The 24,670-nt window shown below is 38.8% G+C and overlaps 1 protein-coding gene across 2 annotated transcripts in view; it reads left to right on the top strand.

The window, feature by feature from the left end:
• FMN1 (formin 1) overlaps positions 1-24,670 on the top strand; it is a 398,649-nt gene that overhangs the window by 219,361 nt on the left and 154,618 nt on the right. For both annotated transcript variants that reach the window (XM_015557593.1, XM_006778123.2), the window contains one exon: positions 20,343-20,430. In XM_015557593.1, the coding sequence (XP_015413079.1) occupies positions 20,343-20,430 (88 nt within the window). The remainder of the gene's footprint in view (positions 1-20,342; positions 20,431-24,670) is intronic.

Here is a 24,670-nt window from a genome sequence, read left to right as displayed (position 1 = left end):
GATCTGATTAGGGCAGCAAGGTTAGCCATGGTCAATTTACAAAGACAGTATGAGAAGAAATCATGTGTGCAGCCATGTTATGGGTCAGTGAGGTCCCTGCCAGAAGTTATGAAAAGCCACAGCTCTGCCAGCACCATTATCAGATCTCCTCAGTGGGGTACAAATGGGATTGATTGGAGGGTTAGGGGCCCCTCCATTGGAATGAATGACAAAAGGGATTGGGCAGGGAAGACTTAGTGAATCCTGCTTGCTTCCAGCTGGATTCCTTAGCTGCCAAGCCCCTTACACATGAGTGGGAGAGGCTGAGAGTTCCCCAGGAAAGGGCGAGGGAGACTGCCCTGAGCTCCTCGTTGCAATGGAAAGGAAAGCTTGGAAAGACTAGTTTGAAAAGGCGATGAGGCTCTAGATCAGTGGTTCTCAACCCTGGCTGCACATTAGAATCACCTGGGAATCTTTTTAAAATCCTGATTTCTGGACCTCATCCTCCAGAAATTCTGTTTCTTTGTTATGGGGTGGGGCCACAACATTAGTAACAAAGAAACAGAATTTCTGGAAGATGGGGCCCAGAAATCAGGATTTTAAAAAGATTCCCAGGTGATTCTAATGTGCAGCCAGGGTTGAGAACCACTGCTCTAGATTGACCCACAGAGAGCAGCCAGATGGAACCTATTGGGCATTTTGATCCCTTCCTTCACCAGAAGAGTGGTTTAATTGGGATCTGGCTCCAGGCCCTGGATACTAAATAACCTGAGTTTTAGTGTTTTCATTTTCATTAATTAACTTTTATGCTAGGTACCTTATTAGTCACATTAGGCATTTTGCATGTGCAAAATATCCTAGGAGGTGAGAAGGGGGCCTTTAAAAATAGGATAGAGCTGCAAGTACCAGGGGGTTAATTCATGACCTAATTATCACATCACTTTTTACTCTCTTGTAGAGCCTCTTGTACAACTTCCTTAGTTTACAACAAGCACAAAAACTTTTAAACTTTGTTTTCAAATGGTTATTGCATTCATATTGATGCTGAGGATTTTTGGAGCCTCCACTCTGGGTGTGGTTCTCTTCCTCCCAGTTCAATTCAGGAACATAAATGTTACTTATAACACTAGGATAAGGTACATTAATTAACAAAGAAAGATTTATTTAAGATGAAGCCAACTGAAAGCCTCATTGCTTGAGCTGGGGCTCATTATAAATAGTTCACTTTGTACTACAATCATCTTACTAATGGAAAAACTGAGACATTGGAGTGTTGATTAGAGAGGACTGTGATTCACAATGTAGCAGCAAAAGGCCTAAAGCATATGATGTTGGGAATGATTTAGTAAGACATCGGAGAAACTGGGCCATGTGATGCTTTTGTTGTGCATTACATATACTCTCCCGGGTGTGGAGATATCTGAACAATTCAGCCCTGTAGGACACGGCCCTTCAGTTGCCACCAAAGAAAGGGATGAGCCACCGAGGCTGACAGGGAAGATAGGACTCAGACTAGCACAGGGAGTTCATGCCTATCAACTACAATTGTGGTGTTTCCCTCAGAGCCAGCAGGAAGCCAGTGACGGGGCTGTAGTAGAGGCCTAAGCTCCAGGTCTCTGACCAGCTGCTTCTGTTATCGGTAGGGAGCTGTCCATGTCCCTACCTGTGGCCAGGGGAGGTGGGCCTCTTGCAATGTGACAAGAAAAAGAATTTTCTGAGACTTGCATTGGAGAATGAGTGGCATTTATTTGCATGCAATTAAATCTCTGAGTTTCCAAGGTCCCTTCTCCCTCTGTCCCACCATGGAAGAAGTATAGTTGTCTCTTAGCAGAGCTGTGTTAAAGCCATTGTCCAAAGTTTCTGTTCCATATTTGCACAGTCCAATCCAGCATCAGGCTAGCTTAGTTTATATTCCCAGCTGCAGTCCATCAGTCCATTGCATGTGGGGTCCACATGGCTGTGGGCTATGCAGCTTCAGGCCACATGGCTGTGGAGGGAACATGAGCAGGAACACAGCCAGAGGAACAAGAGAGTAAGAGAACGAACTCCTTTGTCTGGGGATTTTGATTTAACCTTCTAAGATTTTGGTACTTGCAGTGGCCCCATCCCCTCTAGCCAATTATCTGTTTCTGGCTAAGACTGACAGGCACCTTCCCCACGTCCCCCCTACTTCACTGAGCATGCGTCCATCTCCCCTTTTGTGGGCAACTCTTCCCCCAGGGATTCCCCCAGGGATTTGCAGGGAATGGTTTCTTAGGGAGTAAAAAAAATCATAGTTTTCTGGTGAAGCTGCCCTGATGACCATGCTTTTAATGTCTAGCCTCCCTTTTGCTCCTTTCCTATTATTAATAACTAGCAAATTATAATGCCACGAAAGGCCCAGTGCACAAATTCGTGCATGGGTGGGGTCCCTCGGCCTGGACAGCAATAGGGCCAATTGGGGCCACTGGAGGTTGGCCGGGGGGAGGGGCCGCAGAAGGTTGGCTGTGAGAGTGCACTGACCACCAAGGGGCAGCTCCTGCATTGAGCATCTGTCCCCTGGTGGTCAGTGCGATCATAGCGAATGGTCGACCAGTCGTTCAGTTGTTACAGAAATATTTGCTGCTGCTACCATACCATCACCACCATCATCATCATTACCATCAGGAGTAGGAAGGAATAAGACTGAAGAAAAACCTTCATGTCACCCTGAAAGGAGAACAGAAAGTTAGGTTCCAACCAGAAGCCTCATTTCTCATTCAGAAAGGGTTCCTCGGCCCCAAAGAGCTACCTGATCTTTGTTTTATCCTATCATTTCTCTGTGTGTTACTTGGACACACTGTGTAATTAAAGCAAATTAATTTAAGCTCCATGCTCAGAGATGACCGTCTTCAAGGTTTGTCAAAGAAAACCATGCAATACAACAAAATTATAACAAAACTAGTGACCCAGTGCGTGGATTTGTGCACATTGAAAGGAAATTAATTAGAAGGTGGCCAGCAGGGCAGGACTGGGTGAGATGGGCCAGACATTCCCAGCATCTGTGGGGTGAGCCGAGTCTCTCTGGCAGATGGGGTCCCTTGGCCTGGCCTACAAGGATCGGGCCAAAACCTGCTTTCCAGCATCATCCGAGAGGTCCAGGAGTACGAGGGGGCACTCTGCTAAGTTGCTGTTGTATAGGGTGTGGAACACAAAACGCAAGTGTGCAGTAAATCAGATTTGGGGCCGACAGTGCCCCAACAACAACATAACCCACGCGGCCCCACGAGGAATCGGGCTCCCTCCTCTGATTTCAGGGTGTGTCACCTGAGAATTGCCACTGCCAAGTCACTGCAGCTCAGCAGCTCCTGTGTTGAGTGTCTGGCTCCTGATGGTCAGTGCATGTCATAGCAACCAGTTGGATAGTAGGACACTTAGCATATTAGCTAGCTAGCTAATAGCTAGATAGCTAGATAGATAGATAGATTTGTTTCCATTTCCTAGCACTTTTTTTCTTTTTTGGCTTTCATGGTAATCTGTATGGTACAATTTTATGTGTGCAACTCTTAGCAGCCAACATGTGTGTAAGGTGGCCTCCTAGGCCCTTTTAACATGTGATAGGCTATAAATAAATAAATACAACATGTTTAGAATGGAGGATTTAGGTGATGATGAAACTCTTAAACTGTGATATTTTAGGATGGTTTCTATATTAACAACAAAATAGACCAAATTAACTATTATGCTTTACTCATTTTTGTCAACATGATACATGGATATAATTTAAAAGTCAAGTAGTATTAAAATACTTTTAAAAAGCAAAGGTTTACAAATCTCAGCAAATTTTAAGCAGTTTTTAAATACAGATCATATTCTCTGATAAAAATGAAATTAAGTTAGGAATCATATATTAATGACAAAAATACAGTCTAAATATGTTCACAACAAAAACCTCCTTGCCTCTTAAAATCTACACTTTCATCTGTAAATAACTCATGAATCAAGAAAGCAATTGTGATGAAATTCCAAAAACACTTATAAATACTTAAAAAATATTGGTTATCAAGACTCCTAGAATATAGCTACAATGTATGGTCATAAGCGATTATATTAGAAAAGAAGAAGGTCAAAAATAAATTAAGATTTCAAAATTAATAACTAGAAAAAGAAAAACAAACAGAGGAAATATTAGGTTGCACAACAAGAAAAGTCATTTTTGTAGGTCAAATGTGAGTAAATATTTATAATTTCGTATGGTTCAACCTAATATGGGAATTAAATATTTTTAAAAATTAAATACAGTAGAGATGATTAATAAAGCAAAAAAATTATTCTTTGAAAACTATTATAATATTTACAAACTTTCAGTGACATTGAACAAAACAAAGATCCTATATAATAAAAGGCTAATATGCAAATTCATGCACCGGGCCTCTAGTATAATAAGAATGAGAATGTAAACATGAATGTGATCATGGATATAATAGAAATGTGTAAGACTTATATGAGCAAACTTTTGCAAATAAATGAAAATCACATGAAATGACTTCCTAGAAAAAGACAAATAATTAAAACAGATTCAAGAAGAAATAGAACACCTGAGTGTCATATAAATATTAAGGAAATTGGATCAGTGGTTTAAAATCTTCCCACAACGTACCAGGCCTAGATGGTTTTATTACACCAAATACTTCTTACACAAAATACTTTACAGACTAGAAAATGATGTGACATTCAAAGCTAGTATATAGTCAAGGACGGGAAGTAAAAGACAAATTAGAGGGTAATTTCTCTCCTATAGATGTAACGATTATAAAAAGAATATTAGCAGACTGAATCCAGAAATGTATAAAAAAATATTGTATTGAAAACATTAGAGCAGACCTAAATAGAAGGAGAGATATATTCTCTTCATGAATAGGAAAATCAGTATTCTAAAGATGTCAGTTAACCCCAAATTGATTTCTAATATTAAAGTAATTCCATCAATTACTTAGGATATTTGGAATTTTACAAACTTATTCTAAAAATATGTATGGAAGAGCAAAGTTTCAAAAATAACCTTACAGCACTGCTGGTGTGACTTAGTAGTTGAGCATCAACCTATGAACCAGGAGGTCACAGTTCAATTCCCAGTCAGGTCACGTGCCAGATTGCAGGCTCCATCCCCAGTGTGGGGCATGCAGGAGGCAGCTGATCAATGATTCTCTCTCATCATAGATGTTTCTATCTCTTTCTTTCTTCCTCTCTGAAATAAATAATAAAACATATATTTTTAAATAACCTTACAAAAAAACAATCATAAACATGATGTTTAGTAAAAGAAAATCATCATAAAAATGATTCCATTGGTCTGAAGTTAAAAACATGCAAGTCAGAGAATTTCAAGGAATCATATATTTGTGGCAAAACTATAATTTTTAAAAGCAAGGTAATAATAAAATTCAGAAAAATAAAAACTCTAAAAGAGAAAAATCAGATAAGATTCTTATTCTACAACATATCAATAAAAATTAAGTAATATGTAGTAAGGTAGCTATAGTATGGTAATAATTGGCACAGAAAACAAAAGTCAATAGAAAGCATTGAGGGGCCCTAGTCAGTTTTGCTCAGCCCTCGGACTGAGGGATCTTGGGTTCAATTCTAGTCAAGAGGACATATCTCAGTTGCAAGTTCAATCCTCACCCCCTGGCGGAGTGCATGTGTGAGGCAAGCAATCAATGTTTCTCTCTCACATCGATGTTTCTTTCTCTGTCTCTACCTCACCCTTCCACTCTCTCTAAAAATTAATGAAAACATATTCTTGGGTGCGAACTAACAACAACAACAACAACAAAAAAGGAATTGAGGGTTCAAAGCAGATCCAGCATATATGGAAACTAATATATGACAAATGTGGTATCTCAGATCAGTGGGTAAAATTGACTATTAAAATATACTTTAAAAATCAGTATATATGTGGCCATAAACAAAAATTAATTCCAGTAGTATCAGCACATGTATGAGGAAGGGAAAAGTTAATAGTTTTTTTAAATAATATAAATAAATAAATAATAAATAAACTATAAGTAAAATAACAAATATGTACATTAAAATAAAATTACATTAAAATAAAAACAAAATTCTTGCTCATCAAAAGATAACACAAAGAGTATGGAAAGATAAGCCACAAGCTTAGAGAAGGCATTTGTAACATAGATAACTAAAGAAGAATTTCTATCCAAAATGTAGTAGCATTCATACCAATCAATAAGAGAAAGATGGGCAAATGATATGAACAGGCTTGTCATAGAATGAATGATCAATAACATGAAAAGATAAGTCACTAACTAGGAAATGCAGAAATACCACTTTAGACCCACCAGCGTGGCAAAAATTAAAAAGTGTGACTAAAATATTGAGAGGGTGGCCAAGCAGTAGGAACTCTTATTAGTATTAATGGGAAGGTCAGTTATTCCATATACTTGGAAAATCGTTTGGCTCTACCAACCTCATGTGAACATGTATATACCGTCTGTTCACACTTTTACACATTTGTACAAAAGACCCATATGAGAATGTTTGCAAAAAGCCTTGTTTATAATAGCAAAAATCTGTCCACTGTCATTTGAGTGGATAAATGGACTGAAGTAAAGCCACATAAGAGAATACTACACAGCTTTGAAAAAGAATGAACTACAGCCATGTGCATCCACTTTGATGAATCATAAACTTGATGTTCAGTTAAAAAAAAAAGTCACAAAAGAATGAGATCATTGGTCTGAAATTCAAAAAACATTAAAAGCCAAGTAAGTTTATGGAATCATATATTTGTAGCCAAACTATTTAAAAACACACACACAAAGGAATAATGAACACAAAATTCAGAAGAATGGTTTCTTTGGAGGAAAACTATGGAGGAAGGTAGTCTTCAAAGATATATTAGTAGCACTCTCTTAAGGAAGGACGTGAGTACATGCTTTATTTTTGACACCGGTTAAATTATGCATAAGTGTACATATGCTATTTTGTATGCTATTTCACAGTTTTTAAAAGTAAAAATAAAAGTTCTCTATTGCCCCCATCCCACTCCCCCCTTGGTACACCAGAGGTACCAGTTTTTAACTCTCTTAGCTGTTTCTCTGGAATATACTATCTATTGCTTCTACAGTTTTACATAGTTACTGTGGAATTCCTATTTTGATATACAAGGATTTTTGTATTTCAGAATTATATTTTAATTTATAAAAGCTCATTGAACTTTTTAAAAAAAGAATATGATTTTCTGAGTCGAAAAATTATAGTTTCTTTAGATTTTCTTTTGTTTACTACTTTCTGTTTCTTCTTCTAAATTCCATTTATGTATACTGGCTTTGACCTCCCTATTTTAGTTAGAGGATTTCTTCAGATAGTTGGTGATGCTTGGCTGCTATTTTATGTACCAGATTGGGGTGTGTTGATCCTGGATGGAAGCTCAATGTAATAGGACAAGTTTTGCCCAGTGATGGATGTCAGGGTGGGGCAAACTGTTGCAGACTAGCTGTTTCATTTACCATTCCTTCTGCCAAACTCCTCCTTCGCCCGCAATGATAAGCTCTTAGCTCTTAGCCAATCCATTTTTCCAGACAGAACTTCTCCAGGCCCCTGACTGGGGCTGGGAGTGGGTGCAGCTTGAATGCTAGCATTCTGAGGGAAGCCTAGAAAGGATGTGGAATTTTGATAATCATTCCATTCCAGCACAAGACCTCAACCCTATCCAAGTGTGCCTGATGCCCGTGAGTCTGTCTGGTTGATTTTTTCTAGAAATTATACTTTCTGATCATGATAGCTGGGATTTTACATCTGGCACCTAATTGCACCATAGACTAACTTTGTGTGTATGTGCTTTTTTTTTTAATCCTCATCCTGAGGATATGTTTTTTATCTTTTAGAGAGAGAAGAAGGGATAGGAGAGAGAGAGATCAATGAGAGACAGAAATGTTGATCGAGATTGCTTGTCTCTGTAAGCACCCTAACGAGATCAAACCTGCAACCTGTATATGTGCCTTGACTGGCTTGACTGGGAATCGAACCTGGGACCCTCAGTGCATGGGATGATGCTCTACTAACTGAGCTTCACTGGCCAGGGTGCACCATAGTCTAACTTTAAATAACCCCCTTATATTTAGCCACCACCTCACCGGTACCTTTCCCAGCACATGAAGACTTTAATTTGCACATGTCCAAGGTTCTGCCTTCCTCTGCACAAAATTAGGTTTGTCCTTTCATCACTCTGCATGAAACTTACTACTCCAACTACTACTGCCTTCACATTTTCTGTTTTGAAACTACAGAGATCTAGGAGTTCACTAAAGATAGATTCTGTGTTTCTGATCCTCAGCCTTATCATTTGCATAGATTTTTATAGGAGAAAAGGGAGTGAAATCCTTTAGTCAGTCTGCTGGCTTAAAACTCAAAGTAGTTTTGCTTTCCACATCTTAGAGGCCATTGCCTTATTGCAACATGTGCATCCTTGCTGGAATGAGATTTATATCAAGGGGAAGGATATAGGACTAGTAGTCAGACACCTGAGTGGCTCTGGGCAAATCACCTACAGTGTGTTTGTGGCACTCGTACTATCAGAAGGTGACTCATCCATATGAGAGAACCTCCAGCTACACATCTTCATGATTCCAGTCAGGATGGGTGAAAGGGCTGGCTCACTTTTCATGTGTGATGATGAGTAAATATTTTGGATCATTGTTATTCATTCACATGGATGACTGAGGGATAGAATATAACGTGTGCTGAGTTTCCGTGATGGATGTGCTGTGAGAGTAAGGAGGATGGTAGAGACTAATTATAGGGGAAATGTGCTGGGTTATACACCGTAAGCCCTAACAGAATCTTGTAGCAATTTAAAAATATGTATGTATAGAGAGTGCTCTTTCATCTTCCCTCTCTTCCTAACATTTCCTGGAATCGTCATTTTATGTTTATGGAAGGAACTCAGTGAGTCTACCAGAGCAATGTGTTACTTATGTCAACTGTTGTTAGCCAGAAAGTTAACAGAGTAGAATGACTTCAGTTATAAATAGTGTATGTTACAGCAATGGCTGCAAATTAAGACTATGCGTGAGGTGAGGTGGTTCTAGGTGAAGTAAGTCCATAAAAGGAAAAAGTAAAGTAGCCTTGGATCTTAAGAAAAGGAAGTGTTTCCCTTTGAGTTTTGTCACAGATTTTGCTGTCCAGTGACCCAAGGCCCTGGAGCTAGGAGTGCCCACTGTCAGGAGCTCTTCACCTTCTAAGCAGGAGTGGGAAAGAGCCAGGTAATTTGCATCACGATACACTCTAAATCAAAGGCCATCCATCATTTCTGATATCTTGAATGCAATGATTATCATATCAAAGACATACGATGACATTGAAGATAATAACTTTTCTGTTGTCCATTATCTCTAAACAGCTTGGAGTAATTATTAGCATGTGTTCTTTCCAAAAGCCTAACACTTTACATTTTGGAGAGAAAAGCCCTATTTTAGCCATCAGGAATATATATGAGACTGGGTTCAATGTCTCAACACTAAATGAGAAATTATAAATTTCAAACTGTGGTCTACAGACCAGAAGCAAAAGCAGCATTTTAATGGCAATATAAGAACCTCAGGCCCTGTATTAGTTTTCAAGGGCTGTCTCAACAAACTGGGGGAGTAAAAATAACAGAAATGTATTCTCTCACAGTTCTATAGACTGAAAGTCTGAAATCAATGTATTGGCAGAGCCATGCTCCCTCTGAAACCGGTAGGGGAATCCTTCTACTCTCTTCCTATCTTTCAGTGGTTTGTTGGCAATCTTTGTCATTCCTTGACATGTAGCTGCATAACTCCAGTCTCTGCCTTCATCATCACTTGGCATTCTTCCTCCATGTCTTTGTGTCTTCACATGGCCATCTTCTTATAAGGACATCAGTCATATTGGATTAGGGCCCCACGTGACTCCAGTATGACCTCACCTTAACTAATTACATTTGCAATGACCTTGTTTCCAAATAATGTCACATGCTGTGGTACTAGAGCTTAGGACTTGAACATGTTTTTCAGGACTACAATTCAATATAAAATAGGCCCCATCTCATTCCTAGTGAATGAGGACCTATATATTTCTTAATATGTCTTTTTTTAATTGATTTCAGAGAGAGGAAGGTAGAGGGAGAGAGGGATAGAAGCATCAATGATGAGAGAGAATCATTGATTAGCTGCCTCGTGTACACCCCCTACCAGGGATTGAGCCCATGACGCGGGCATGTGCCCTGACCTGGAATCGAACCATGACCTCCTGGTTCATAAGTTGATGCTCAACCACATTGAGCCACACTGACTGGGCAAGAATCTGTGTTTTTAGTGAGGTCCCTGGTAATTCACATGCACACAAAACTTCTAGAGGACATCCCACAAATTCTTGATTGCTTTATACTATAGACAACTTTCTAGTGCCTCTACCAAACTTTTCTAAGGGCTTTGCCTACAACATGTAGATGTATGTAGGACAGTGATGGCGAACCTATGACACGCGTGTCAGAGGTGATACGAGAACTCAATTTTTTGGTTGATTTTTCTTTGTTAAATGGCATTTAAATATATAAAATAAATATCAAAAATATAAGTCTTTGTTTTACTATGGTTGCAAATATCAAAAAATTTCTATATGTGACACGGCACCAGAGTTAAGTTAGGGTTTTTCAAAATGCTGACACACCGAACTCAAAAGGTTCACCATCATGGATGTAGGATAAGGACGTTTCCCATGCAATTTAGGAATGATCAAGAGGAGCTTTCTCCTCAATGCTGGTCCTATAGGATAAGAAGGGAAGGGAAGGGACATTTCCAATCATTGACAGCCATGCAGATTGATTGTTGGGGCAGGAGGAATGGAAAGAAGAGTAGTAAAACAAACTCATATACCTGTGGCGTCTGGTATATCTTGAATGGTAAGCCTCTGAATTCTCATCCCTCCTGAAGCAGAGAATAAGTAAATTATGTTTCCTGCTGTTAAAAGTTGATTACATATATGGAATACATTCCTGGCCTTAGAGTTGAACCATGATAGTTGGAGGCCACGTGAAGGTACAAAATTGAATTTTTCTGTCCCAAACAGAGGTCCTAGTTTCTCTCATTTTCTTAGTATTCACACCATCAGTTTGAAAAGTAGAGTCTTGGACAGTTGGCCTGTGTTTTGTTTTGTTTTAATTTTATGTTTTACCATAGTTGGATCTCTCATAGTCCTTCTGTTTCCTTCTTCACTTTCTTTATACTCTGTAGCCCTCTATCCAGTTGCTTCCCACCAAGTTAATGGTCACTGGTTTAAAATTGTTTCATGATCATTACAGGCAAGCACTCTTTAAGGGGCCTTGAGCACTAAGGAATAACAGGATGGTGTTTTTCATCTGTACCTTTGTGTGACAGTAGCTTTGGCATTGTCTGAAGACAGATCAGTGAATACACTGATGTCTCTTGGTCATATTCTCTCCTAAGTCTCTAATCAGTGAGAAAACACAGGTGATTTTGGTTTGGAGTTTGCTTCATGCATGGCACAAAAACTCCAAAACCACCAGAATTACCTCCTGCCCACATACCCACTCTCCACCATCCCACAGTACCCTTTACCCCCTGCCCAGCCACAGCCTTCACCTGCTATGGCCTTCTCTCCATTTGCTTTCTGCACAGAATCCACTAGCCTGAAAACCAATAAAAGCGTTTTTGTGTCTCATCAGTAAGGGGATGGGATGCCAAATATGTTCTCAGACTCAGGACAGGGTGACAATTTGCCTTTTCACATTTCTTGGTGAAGAGCCTAAATCCTTAAAGTAAACTTCACATGAGCAGTTTTATGTGTCCCCAAAAATAAGCCCCTGGAAGAGATTCAGACTTAGCAGCCTGACAGAACAGTGCAGCTCAGTGTGCCTCGAAACATTTAATGGGACAGCTAATCTGGCTGCGTGTGGAGAGCTTATTTTAGTGACATTATTCAGGCCCGTGGACGGAGTCTGCTACCCAGAAGCATACCCGACCACGATGGCCCTCAGCAGTGAGGGCTTGTTTGTACCAAGTCAGGTGACATTTCATAATGTGGCCCCATGGAGCCATCCATCCAGCTCCTCTGGGTGTGGTGCCACAGAGTGGTAGGGGGGAGAGCACGGGACAGGGGAGCAAGGAAGCTGAGTCAGCACTTATTTTCCTGGGCACCTGCCAAGAAACAGTTGAATGTTTCCAAGGAAGCGCTCACTCTCCCTGAGGAGAGACAGCGAGATGACTGCCAGCTCTGGTCCTGCTCATACTCTTCAGCTGGCCCTCAGCTCCTGGGACTGGCTGGGAGCAGTAGTTGCTTATCTGTCTCATCTCTAGTCACTGCTGCACTAGAAATGGAGGGAGGGCACAAGAATAGCCGCAGCTATGAAGTGGAGCTGTGAGAGTTGCTTCCTCTCATGATGTTTTGTGTTTGGTTTCTTTTGTTTGTTTGTTTTTAATATAAGGCCTGTGTCTGTTGGCTACCATGATTTTTTTTTTTTTTAATATATAAGTCTGCATCTTTTGGCTACCATGCCTCATGGCCTTGCACCATCTTATGTCACTTCTTAGAACTTCTTTCCACTGGGAAATTCTCCCTCTTTTTTCCAAATTAGATGTTTATTACATAAAAATAAGAATTTCTAATTCAGTGGTATGTGAATGGGTGACAATAAAATGAGAGTAAAATTAAACCTAGGTGACTCCTTGATCTACCCTACCTCATCCCCAGAAAATACTGCTCTCCAATCCAGCCAAAGTCAGACCCCATACTGATTTATATGTATGAGTTAGAGGTATCCAGAGTAAGTTATCAGCTTGATCATCTGAGCTGATAGTCCTTAGGATGGACTAATGTCTACATCATTGTCTACATCTCTATAGGATACTACCTGCCTACTAGTCCACAAGAATGTCTTCAAGATAAATGCCACAGTCATTATGAGAGCACCTTGATCCCTTTGGAATCCAGCGACTTAGAAATGCAAAGGCTTAGTGCTAATGAGATGGGCTGACTTGTCGTCAGTAGAGCATGTGCTTTAATCCAGCCTCTTAAAGTCTGTAGTTCTGCCAAGTAGTGGCATTCAGTGAGTGTTGATATGAAGCATACGCAAAAGATATTGCCAGTCTGAAGGCAAAAATAGAAATAGTGTTTTTTAGAATTTTCCTGTGGAGAGTCAGGTTGTCTACCCTCTGTATATTTTCCACTGTGGCATTCAATCTCCCTGAGAAAGGCAAACCGTGTACTCATTTGTTCTTTCATGTTGAAAATGTTCTACATTTGGGGATATATATATATATACCATTGTCATCAAAGCAAATATCTGCTCATACATGTGGGTCCTTGATTTGTTTGCTCTTAGTTGAGGGAGGGTGATTTGGACAGGAAAGGAGCAACATGCTCTTATTTGCCTTCAGTGCCCAGGAGAAGTTCATTGGTGATAACTCGTGTGGCTGTATTTACTTAGGCCTGGAGTCTATTCTCCAAGCTCTATGATAAAATAGACTTTGTTGGGGATGGAAATCCTGGAACTGAAAATGAGAAAAGTCACAGTGAGGACTAAGCCAAAGAAGAGAATACCTACTTGATCTGGTGTAGGTTCAAGAGTGTTTGGTGTTCAGTGAGGGTGGCGGTATAGAGTCATCTTCATTTCCAGCTGGGAAGGCTCTCTGGAAGAAGAAGGCTTGTATGATTATCTTCATTTTGTACCTGTGCCAAACGTACTCACCGAGCAAGCTTCCAGCATTCATGGCATGTTCAGACCGTGTATTTTTATTTTTACTTCTGGCCATGTCTTCCAAGCTCAGGCACAAGCTGGAGATATATGTGGGTTTTATGTAGATGTGAAAGTCCCACTGGACCTGGCAGGAATTCTTTCTCAGTCTGTCTGGCAAGACTTTTCTAGCTGAGTAGTCAGGGTGTGGTTTTCCAGTGCAGCAAATCTTTCTTCCCATTTCTGTCTTAATTCTTATTCAAAGAGGCAGGTTTTTCAAACAATCCACACATGTAAGAAATAATAATACACTGGCTCAAGGTGCAGGTTTAGACAGCGTGGGGTGTGGGCCTACTTTCCCCCCTCTGGCAGGCATTGTGAGCGTTCCTTCTGTGTTATAATAGTACGCATGTGTGACATGCCCTAATCCTAGCATGCGACGGGGGTCTGGAAAGGCTTGGCCTTAAACTAGGCATGTCTAATAGGGTTTAACGCAACCAGTGAATTTGCCCCTGCACAAGGTCATCTTGTAGGCCAGTGGAATGCTGCACAAATTGCATTCTCCTCCAGACTGTAATTATACCTGGGAGAAGGCCTTGTGCTGCCAAGTTCAGCTGACTCCAGATAGGACCAAGATAAACTGAGGGCTTACTAGCGTTTCTCAAACACAATTTTTTAAAGATTTGATATAAAGCATCTCTTGTTAAAAAAAAAAAAAAAAAAAGATGGTCTTGAGGTTTATGAAGGAGCTTTGTGTTGGAGATGGTGAGACTGGCTATTGTCTGGCTTCCCTGGGAGCAGAAAAAGGTTGACATGGAAGCAGGGGGAATTTGATTCAGACAAAAATGCTTTGGTGCCAAAAGTTACTTAATTTTAGAAAGTGATTTTGAGGATTAGACAAATCAAATAATAGGCATATGAGGGCAAAGAAGAATGAAAAATGGGTATGGGAGTAATTGTGGTATATGAATAGCATGAGAAGTTTAGGTTATGTTTACAGTTTGCTGAGGTGGGACTGTGTTTTGTTTGTTTGGTGATAGAAAATGGCTATAAATGTGTGTGCCTTGTATGAAATATTCTGTAGTAACTTTTAAAGTATATTTTTACTGATTTCATAGAAGAAGGGAGAGGGAGAAAGAGATAGAAACATCAATGATGAGGGAGGATCATTGATCAGCTGCCTCTTGCACGCCCCACACTGGGGATCGAGCCCACAACCCTGGCATGTGCCCTGACCGGGAATCAAACCAGTGATCTCCTGGTTCCTGGGTGGACACTCAACCACTGAGCTATGCCAGCCAGGCTACCTGTAGTAATCGTTAAATTTCAAAGTGTGAACATTCTTCCTAAGTAAAGCCCATCCTTAAATATCTGGGCTTCTGGGCCAATCCAGAAGCAGGATAAGGTAGATAACATTTGAGGATTTCTTTAATGCTAAGGGTTGATTCCAAAATCCACTTCAACCAGAGTGCACATTGGATAGCAAGTTTTTACACATACTTGTGCTCTCCCTTAAAGGTTTGCTGAAGTATCTTCCTGAGCAGCCTGGAGTGTTTCCTTTTTTCCAAGAACACATATGGAAAGAGGTTTTCAGAAGGTGAGATCTGGCCTTTTGTTTCAGAAAAAGGCACTGCATATAACACTTTGGGAACTGCTTCCAAGGTATCCAGGCAAGTCTGTGCCTGAAACAGCTATCTCATTTATAACCCCACCTTTCAATGAGTCCTGGAATTTTTTTAGGAATCATACACCTAAGAATAATTAGAAACTTCTAATTGTTATCAGAGCTCTGTAAATAACTTCTTTGTATCAAACTTATTTATATGTTTCCCTTTAAACTAGTCTTTGAGCTCCCATTGAATGAGGATGTATACATATTCATGTACTCAGATACATGTATACATATGTACTGTTTTTAATCTTGGCATCCCTCACAGCACAGACAGGAGTCTACGTTTGGTGAATGCTGTTGAATTGGACTGACTGCATTTCAGCATCGGTGTGATGATGAGTCAGGGCAGCCTAGGAGCAGGAGGCTGATCACTGATCTCTTGACCTTTCTCTTAATAACCAGTCACCAGATTATGATGCCAGTCACTATAGCCAGCCAAGAGGCCATGCAGCTTAGCACTCTAAACCGAAAAGCCAGAGGGGAGACCCATTGTCTTATGGCTGCAGTTCTTAGTTTCATTTGTATTTCTACTTAAGATTATTATATTGCTGGGAACCTTTGACTTGGGCCAGATGACTTTTAAAAACTGTTAAAGTAGCACCTCATAATAACAACCAGAATGCTGAAAGAACAATTTGGTGCTGATTAATTAAATTTTTTAATTACTAAGTGGTTGGATATATCTTTTATATTTAAAATGTTGTGCCCGGCCAGAATGGCTCAGTGGTTGAGCCTCAACCTATGAACCAGCAGGTCACAGTTCAATTCCCAGTCAGGGCACATGCCTGGGTTGTGGGCTCCATCCCCAGTAGGGGGCGTGCAGGAGGAAGTCAATCAATGATTCTCTCTCATCATTGATATTTCTATTTCTCTCTCCCTCTCCCTTCCTCTCTGAAATATAATAAAAAATATTTTTTTAAAAATGAAATGACGTGGTTATTTTTTAATGTATTATTTAAATTTCTTGCTAAAAAGGGCAGACTAAATATCAGACAATCTCAGGCAACTTAGATTTCTAAAAAATTTTCAGGTGATCATTATGATCACCAGTCCACACTGTTCAGTAATGTGAATATGGAAGGTGTAGGAGGTTGCATTTGATTTTTTTTCGAGCGCAGAATATATTAGAGAAGCTGGTAGATTGGGGAGAATAAATACGCAATATTAGTTTATCTTTTTGTCACATGCTCTTTCTCTTCAGAGAGAAATTTTTGAAGTTCACTTTATATGTCTAGAAGTTGGCTTACTGAGAATTCATATAGTGCAATAAAAGAAAAACAAGGGAATGTTCATTTAACAGAAGATTCTACATAAATTGCACCTGATTATTTGAAACTTCACCATGATTCTAAAAATTTATTTTAAATGATGTAATAATTCTTGATTGACAAATAATTAAACATCTTTTTTAAAAACTTTCGTCATGTTCTAAATCTGTTCTTTTTTCCCCTTGTTTATTCCCTCCATCAGTTTTCTTTGTATTTGTTTCTTTCCCTTCATAATTTTTTCTTCCTAACTACCCTGTTGTGAAAGTAAACACCTCAGATTATATATATATGGCTAATATGCTAAGTGTCCTTCCCTCTGTCCAGGTAATTCACGTAGCTACGCCCGGCTTCCTCTTCCTAGTTTCAGGTTTTCTCACTGTGCAGAATATAGGCAAACACTGCTGCAGTTAAATATTTCACCCTTCGCTCCCCCTTCATGATCTACAATAATAATTTGCTTGACGTTGATATTTACTGCTGTGTTGCTGACAATTACCTGAAAAAGAAGTTGGGGTGCTTCACTGGGCTGGAAAAAGTTAAGCTAAATCAGAAAGCAGGTCTAACTAAGCAGGTTTGTTCTATATCTGTAAAAGGCTAAGTAGACTTGTGCATGTGTGATACATATAAAGCTCTCGCCTGCACCAATCTCACACATGTGTTTCCATCTGTCATTGTTGATCATGAATTTGGTTGACACTTCTATTATAGAGAAAGGGTGAATAGCAATATTAAAATATTTCTTCTAATTAATTTCCTTTCAATGTGCACGAATTCGTGCAACAGGCCACTAGTAGGTATATATCTGGCTAAGGACTGTGAGATTTGATCACATATCAAAAAGCAGTATTGGGTTAGCAGAACAGTGTTCGATTTCTATGAGTCTTGCTTTAAGGCCCTAGGGGTAAGGTGACTACACTCACTTTACAGGACTCTTGAGCATGAAGTGTTGTTATTTATTTAGAAATCCATGGGGCAGGGGTGGGAGGTACACTAAAGGAATAAAGTTTACAATATTGTGGTGCTCACTGCCCCCAATTCACAACTATTCATTTGGATTAGTTGTGAGCACAATACCTAGCATTTAGTAGGAGTGCAGTACAAAGTAGTTCTCTTCCCTCTCCTTCCCTTAGAAGACGCCCCTTATCCACAGCAATCTCTGTGTATATCTCTTTCCTCTTATGAATTCAGCTATGTTCTTCTTTTTTTCATTTATTGGGATGACATTGTTAATAAGATTAGCAGTGGTTCTCAACCTTCTGGCCCTTTAAATACAGTTCCTCATGTTGTAACCCAATCATAAAATTATTTTCGTTGCTACTTCATAACTGTAATGTTGCTACTGTTATGAATTGTAATGTAAATATCTGATATGCAGGATGGTCTTAGGCGACCCCTGTGAAAGGGTCGTTCGACCACCAAAGGGGTCGCGACCCACAGGTTGAGAACCGCTGGATTATAGGCTTCAGATGTACTTTTCTATGATACATGATCTGTATATTGCATTGTGTGCTCACCACCCAAAATTGTACCCCCTTTACCTATTACTACCTTCACCCCCTTCCCTCTGGTATCTTCCATACTATTTTCTGTGTCTATGAGTTTATTTTCCTTGTGTATTCATTTGTTGTTTTATAGCCCACGTATGAGTGAAATCATATGAGCTATGTTCTTATTTAAATTTCTTTGCACTGCACCAGCTTAAGAGACTTAGTAATAGGAAAACAGCAAAAAGTATACAAAAACAATTCACAAGAACATGTAACCAACAACCAAATGCTTAACCTTACCATTAAATAATTTAAAATGCAGATTATTGATAAAAACATTTTAATCTATCATATTGGCCAACATTTTTAAAATTTATAATACCCACACTGGGTTAGGGAACAGGAAAATGGTCACTCTCATATGCTTGGTAGGAGTGTAAATTGATGCCACCTATTTCAGAACTCTTAAGGTTTTTGGTTCAGCTAAAGGTAGCATTCTCTGTCTAAACGTCTGCCAAGTCATTAGACAAAATTGCAAGGACAACTGACTGTGGTGACACCCTTTCCAAAGTTCAGCCTGATTGAGCAATGAGGTGGGGATGGATTTGCTTGTTTTCCTAATGACAGATTATCTCAATCTCTCAATCTCTCTTTCAGTTCTCTTGAGGTTGCTCTCTTGCCTTCTTTTAATTAGCTAGTAGAAAAACCAGCATTTGAACTTTATCTTCCCTGTAAGTAGACTGCATTATCCTGGTTTTCAGAACTCTAACTGGATAGCTTGGGGAATGTTTGTTTGAAGGAATCCTTGCTACCCAGTTGTGATCTTGTCATACATTTGATTCTTGTACCTTTCTCCTTGACATTGATGTATATGCCATGGCCAAGGTTGTATCAGTCACTATCCTAGACATTTAAGAATAAATCTAGTCAATTCCCAAAGCCTTTCTTCTTTTGAATTTGAATTTGCAGTTAGCTCAGGTGATGTTTTTATTTGCCTTTTTGGTTCTTTTCAGCAAGTTTTAAAAATCACTAAGCTCTACAGACTTGAACAGCCCGTCATTTCCCACCCCCAGAGTCTAGAGTGGTGCCACCACAGATGTTTGCTGAATGACAATTTGTGGCTAAATATTTACTTAAAACTTATGTGGATTTTTAAAATTCAGTACTGAAGTTTTAAATAGCATTTCACTTTAAAATTGTGTTCTCTAAGAAAAAGTCAGACATTGTACTTTTAAAGAAGATATTTGATTATACATAATCTCTTCCTCCTCTGCTTTTGCTTTCATATGCAAATAAATAAATAATATCAAATTTATTCTTTATTTATTTTACAATTCTTGAAATTATGTATGCCCCAGAATCTTTCTCTAAAGCTAATGTTGAAATTATTAAACACATTAGACTGAAAAATCAGATTTTCTTTTTATCTTGATGAAAACTTGGTATTTACTATATTTTAGTTCTGATAGTTATATAAAAGTAGTCATTCTGAATAGAGAAATGAAAAACAAAGGGCTAATACTTTCAACAATAAAGATTTTTTAAAAAGAAAGAAAGAGAAGGGCTGGCAATAAGGAAAGAAAAGACAATAATCTTTTATTGTCTTTGACAATAAAAGGTCTGGCAATAATCGATTCAGGTTCCATCAATTGATAGGTAACTAGACAGTTTATACAATTAGACAATCTTGGTTGGAACAAACTCATGGTATCTCTTATTGTTCAACCAGCAAACAACTCAGCTAGTTGAGTACTAATATACAAGCAGGTGCTAGTTACTGTTTAATCTTGTCTTCACTGTATTTTGGTAAGCTTATATATACCTTGGTGGCTTTATTATACATTTGCCTATTCTGGACATTTCACATAAGTGGAAATCATATAATATCGCCTTTGTGACTGGTTTCTTTCCTTTAGCATGATATTTTCACGTTCATCCATGTTGTGGCATGAATCATCACTTTATGTTTGAATAATATCTCATTGTTTAGATATACCAATATTATAAAGATTTCGTGTGCTTGTATTAGATTGGTGGAATTTGGGGTGGTATATTTTTTTATTTTCTGTAATATCTTTAGTTGTGGATAAGTTACTTTTAAATTAAAGGGTTATCAAAATAGAGTAACTATAGTGTCAGTTTAGTTCAACAATCAGAGTATCTAAACATCTTAGTTTTTTTATATACTTCTGAAAGATTGCATAGTCATTTGAGCTTGTGTTAATTTTATGTTTAAATTCCAGATCATCAAGTTATTGGATGGAAAACGATCTCAAACTGTGGGAATCTTGATATCTAGTTTGCATTTAGAAATGAAGGATATCCAGCAGGGTAAGTCTTCTCTACCATTTTTCCCAAAAACTTTAATTTTTTTCAGCATTTTATTGTGAAAGATTTCAAACATATACAAAATTAGGATGCCACAGTGAATCCCATGTGCCACTGCCCAACTACAAAACAATCAGTTTTCTCTTATTTCATCTGAAACACCCTTTCTCCACCAACTATGAAGCAAAACTCAGACATAATTCATCTGTTAAAAATGTTAGTACATGGCTAAAAGATAAGGACACTTTCAAGCATAACTCCAGTGCCATTATCATGTACTTGAAAACATTTACAGTGATTTCTCAAGATCATCAAATATGTAGTAGTTCTAATTTCCCTGATTGTCTGTATACTCACTGATTCATCCTTTTGTTTATAGTTAGTTTGATTGAGGATCCAAACAAATTTTATGCATTGCCTTTGATGTGTCTCTCAGGTTTCTTTTAATCTAAAAGTTTCTACCATCCATCTTTTTTTTTGCCTTTTGTAATTAATATTTTGATGAAACCATGTCACTTTGTCCTATGGAGTTTCCCATATTTGCTGATTGTATTACCATGTTTTTATTATGTTCTTCTGTCCCCTGTGGTTCCTGTAAGCTGTCAGTTTGCTCTAGAGACTTAACCTGAGTGGGGGAAAATATGTTATATATACTATTGAATATTCTGTTAAGAAGTACATCATATCTGGTCGTCTCTTTATGATGTTAGTGAGCACTAATGATCTTTACCTAGATTCATTATTTTATTAGAAGTTTTCAAAATAATAATATACAAATTCCATCATTTCTTCATTACTTGGGACACTATTCTGGAGAAACACTTTTTCTATTTTTCTTGCTTTGTCTTTTTTTTAATAAAAGGTATTGGGGTGACATTAGTTAATAAGGCCATATAGTTTTCAAGTGTACATTCCTATGATACACAATCTGTATATTGCATTGTGTTTACACCACCCAAAGTCAAATAATCTTCCGTCACCATATATTTGGTTCCCTTCACCCTTTACCATGCCCTCCCTTTCCCAATGTTAACCACCATACTGTTGTCTGTGTCTGAGTTTCAGTTTTATATCCCACATATGAGTGAAATCATATGGTTCTTAGCTTTTTCTGACTTATTTTGCTTAAGATAATATTCTCAAGGACCTTGAAACTTTTTGATTCATCTACTTGTTCTGTTATTGTTTCTTAATCCCTTCTTTTTTTCAAATGACCCTCTTTCAATTTGGTTGTCTTTGGCTCAGTTTGAAATGAGACATTTAAAGAGGAAATTTTACCTGTGTATATTGTTCTTAGTAGAAAAGTTGACCAAAAGAGATTTTGCTTTTTGAAATCTTCGTCTTACATTAAAATAATACTCCCCTTTCTCAGTAATCAATTAAATGTAAATCTTTTTGTTGTTATTGTTGCTGTTGTTAATCCTCACCCAAGGATATTTTTTCCATTGCTTTGTAGAGAGCAGAAAGGAGGGATGGAGAGGGAGAGGGAAAGAAGAGACAGAGAGGAGAGAGAGAGAGAGAGAGAGAGAGAGAGAGAGATATCAGTGAGAAGGAGAGAGACTTAGTTGTTTCCAGCAGATGCCCAGGGCCAGGAATCAAACTTGAGACCCTTTGGTGTGTAGGCTGGCACTAACCATTCAGGTACACCAGCCAGGGCTATAAATTGTTATTTTAACATGTCACTGACAGTATTTTCTGAGTAGTAATACAGTCTCTTATAGATACTTTCAGTAGAATTTAGCATGAGTTTAACAGTGGAGACACTCTCAAACCACACTACCCAGGTTTCAGTCTGTGTTGCCTCAAAGTTATTTTGCTTTGGTAGCCAGCAGAAGACTCCCATAAGTTTTGAACTAAAAAATGCTTATGATACTTTCACACACTACTATTCCTCTCAAAGGAGCTTTGTTAAGGTCTTAACATTTTGCTTTATTGCAAACATTAAAAATTCCACATAAAACTAAAAAGTTTTCAGAGTATTCAAATAAGCTGTCTAGGTCCAGCCAATATGGCTTAGTAGTTGAGCGTCGACCTATGAACCATGTGGTCAGGGTTCGATTTCCAGTCGGGGCACATGGCTGGGTTGCGAGCACAATCCCCAGTGTGGAGCATGCAGGAGGCAGCCAATCAATGATTCTCTCATCACTGATCTCTCTCTCCCTCTTCCTTCCTCTCTAAAATCAATAAAAATATATTCAAATAAGCTGTCTATTTTTAGTGTTTACGCTTAAGAGTAGAATGAAATACATAACTATGAATATTAAACATGCAAAGATGTTGCAGTAATTGATTTGAATTAGAGGCTGAGGATGGCTTAAAAAATGTCAGCCATCAGAATTAGAAAGGAATTCTTTAGTAACTTTAGGTATTAGGCTTTCTAGAAGAACTGAGTTTTGGGTAAATTCATACCAGGAAATTATGATGCTAGGACAAAGGAAAAATGAAAAAATAAAACAAAACAGAAAACTATCAGCAGGGAAGTAGTCTTATGTCCACAATCCTAACATTTTTGATGGGGTTATTGAAATTAGAAAACGGTCCTTTCATGTTCAGTGGCAGAGTCTTGTCCTAAACAACAGCATTCTTCAGAAGCCTGGTGAAGCCAAGCATGCGTGGTTTCACCACCAGGGTGCAGAGCACTATGGATATGAGCTTTCACACTGGCAATAGCACCTGAGACTGTATTCAGTTCTTTCTCAGCATGTCCTGCTGTAGGACAGCAGATTGCCATGTGGGTAAGATTCACTCCAGCCACGTGGTAGTCCAGTCACCAACTCAGGACCATAAGCCTTGTGGATTGAATGCCCATTGTGAGTCATGTAAAGAGACCTTTCCAATATTCTGCTCTGGACAAGAATATGCTTATGAGAAGCATAAGTGAACTGACATTTGAACGTTAGAAACGTCATTTGTAGCATTGCATACTTCTGGGACGCGTGGGCGCCATTTTCCTTTCCTCCTGCTCCAGGCACCTCCGAAATCCACCACAGAGTTGGCTCCTAAGCTCCATTTCATGTCTTCATTTAGTAATGCACTCCAGATGAATACAGCACTATAACCTGAGCTTAATTTTTCTTTAGAGTCATTTGACTGACACTGGCATCTGAAGGTCACTTAGGAGCCGGGCTATGTCAGTTACATTTCACTCTGAGCCCATGTCTGGTCGTGAATGGAATGCACTTGGCCTTGTGTTGTCATCCTGATGAAAGGACTCCCTGTGCTGACATTGGCCTAAAACATTTGTTTTAATGTGGGGTGTGTGGCTGCAGTGAGATCTGATTGGGGCAGGCCCATTGGCAGCCAGGCAAGGTTGCACAGCACGACAACCGTGGTGAAATGACCACAGTTCAGAGACTGTTCTTCAGCCTCCTGGTCATGTATTCATCTTTCCACTGCACAAATGCACTAACTTTCACTTTTCAAACTTGTAAGGCACCAATGTATAAACCACACAGCCAGTGTATTCACCTAGAGCAGTGGTTCTCAACCTTCTGGCCCTTTAAATACAGTTCCTCATGTTGTGACCCAACCATAAAATTATTTTCATTGCTACTTCATAACTGTAATGTTGCTACTGTTATGAATCGTCATGTAAATATCTGATATGCAGGATGGTCTTAGGCGACCCCTGTGAAAAGGTAGTTCGACCGCCAAAGAGGTCACGACCCACAGGTTGAGAACCGCTGACTTAGAGAATTTTCCTTTGTCGCGATGAAAATATTTATCATATCTGTTCATCATCACCTCCATGTCAGTTGTCTCCTCTTGGCATTATATATTGTTTATGCCTTCTTCCCCTTTGCTGAGATTACAGGTTGGTCACTTAGATAATAGGTTGCGGTATTTCAGTCCACAATTACCTCCCATACATGGGTGATCCAGTTTTTACTGATTCAAGTCTTAAAAAGAAACCTGGTTCTCGTTTGTAGGGTGGGCATTTCTCCATTGTCCACTAGATGCTGGCTGTAAGTGTGTACTCAAGAAGTGAAATTTGGGGCTCTATACCTCAAAGTCTTAAAGCTGCAAGTAGAGAGCTAGTGTCTCTTTCATTATGTCATGTTCCATTTTTTGCTAAGAATTTCTCTGCTATAATTAAGCATCATTTAAAACTAATTGGGCTAATATATCATATGTAAAAGTCAGACAATAAATGTTTTTAATTTAATTTAAAAAAGAAACTGAACCTTAGATGGAATCTGAATGTTGTGTATTCCATTAGTGCATTTGGACAAATTCTTTTCTT

Source organism: Myotis davidii, unplaced genomic scaffold (assembly GCF_000327345.1).
Source record: "Myotis davidii unplaced genomic scaffold, ASM32734v1 scaffold46, whole genome shotgun sequence".
In the NCBI taxonomy this organism is placed as follows: Eukaryota; Metazoa; Chordata; class Mammalia; order Chiroptera; family Vespertilionidae; genus Myotis; species Myotis davidii.
Note: the sequence above shows the minus strand (reverse complement) of the source record. Positions and strands in the feature narration are given on the sequence as shown.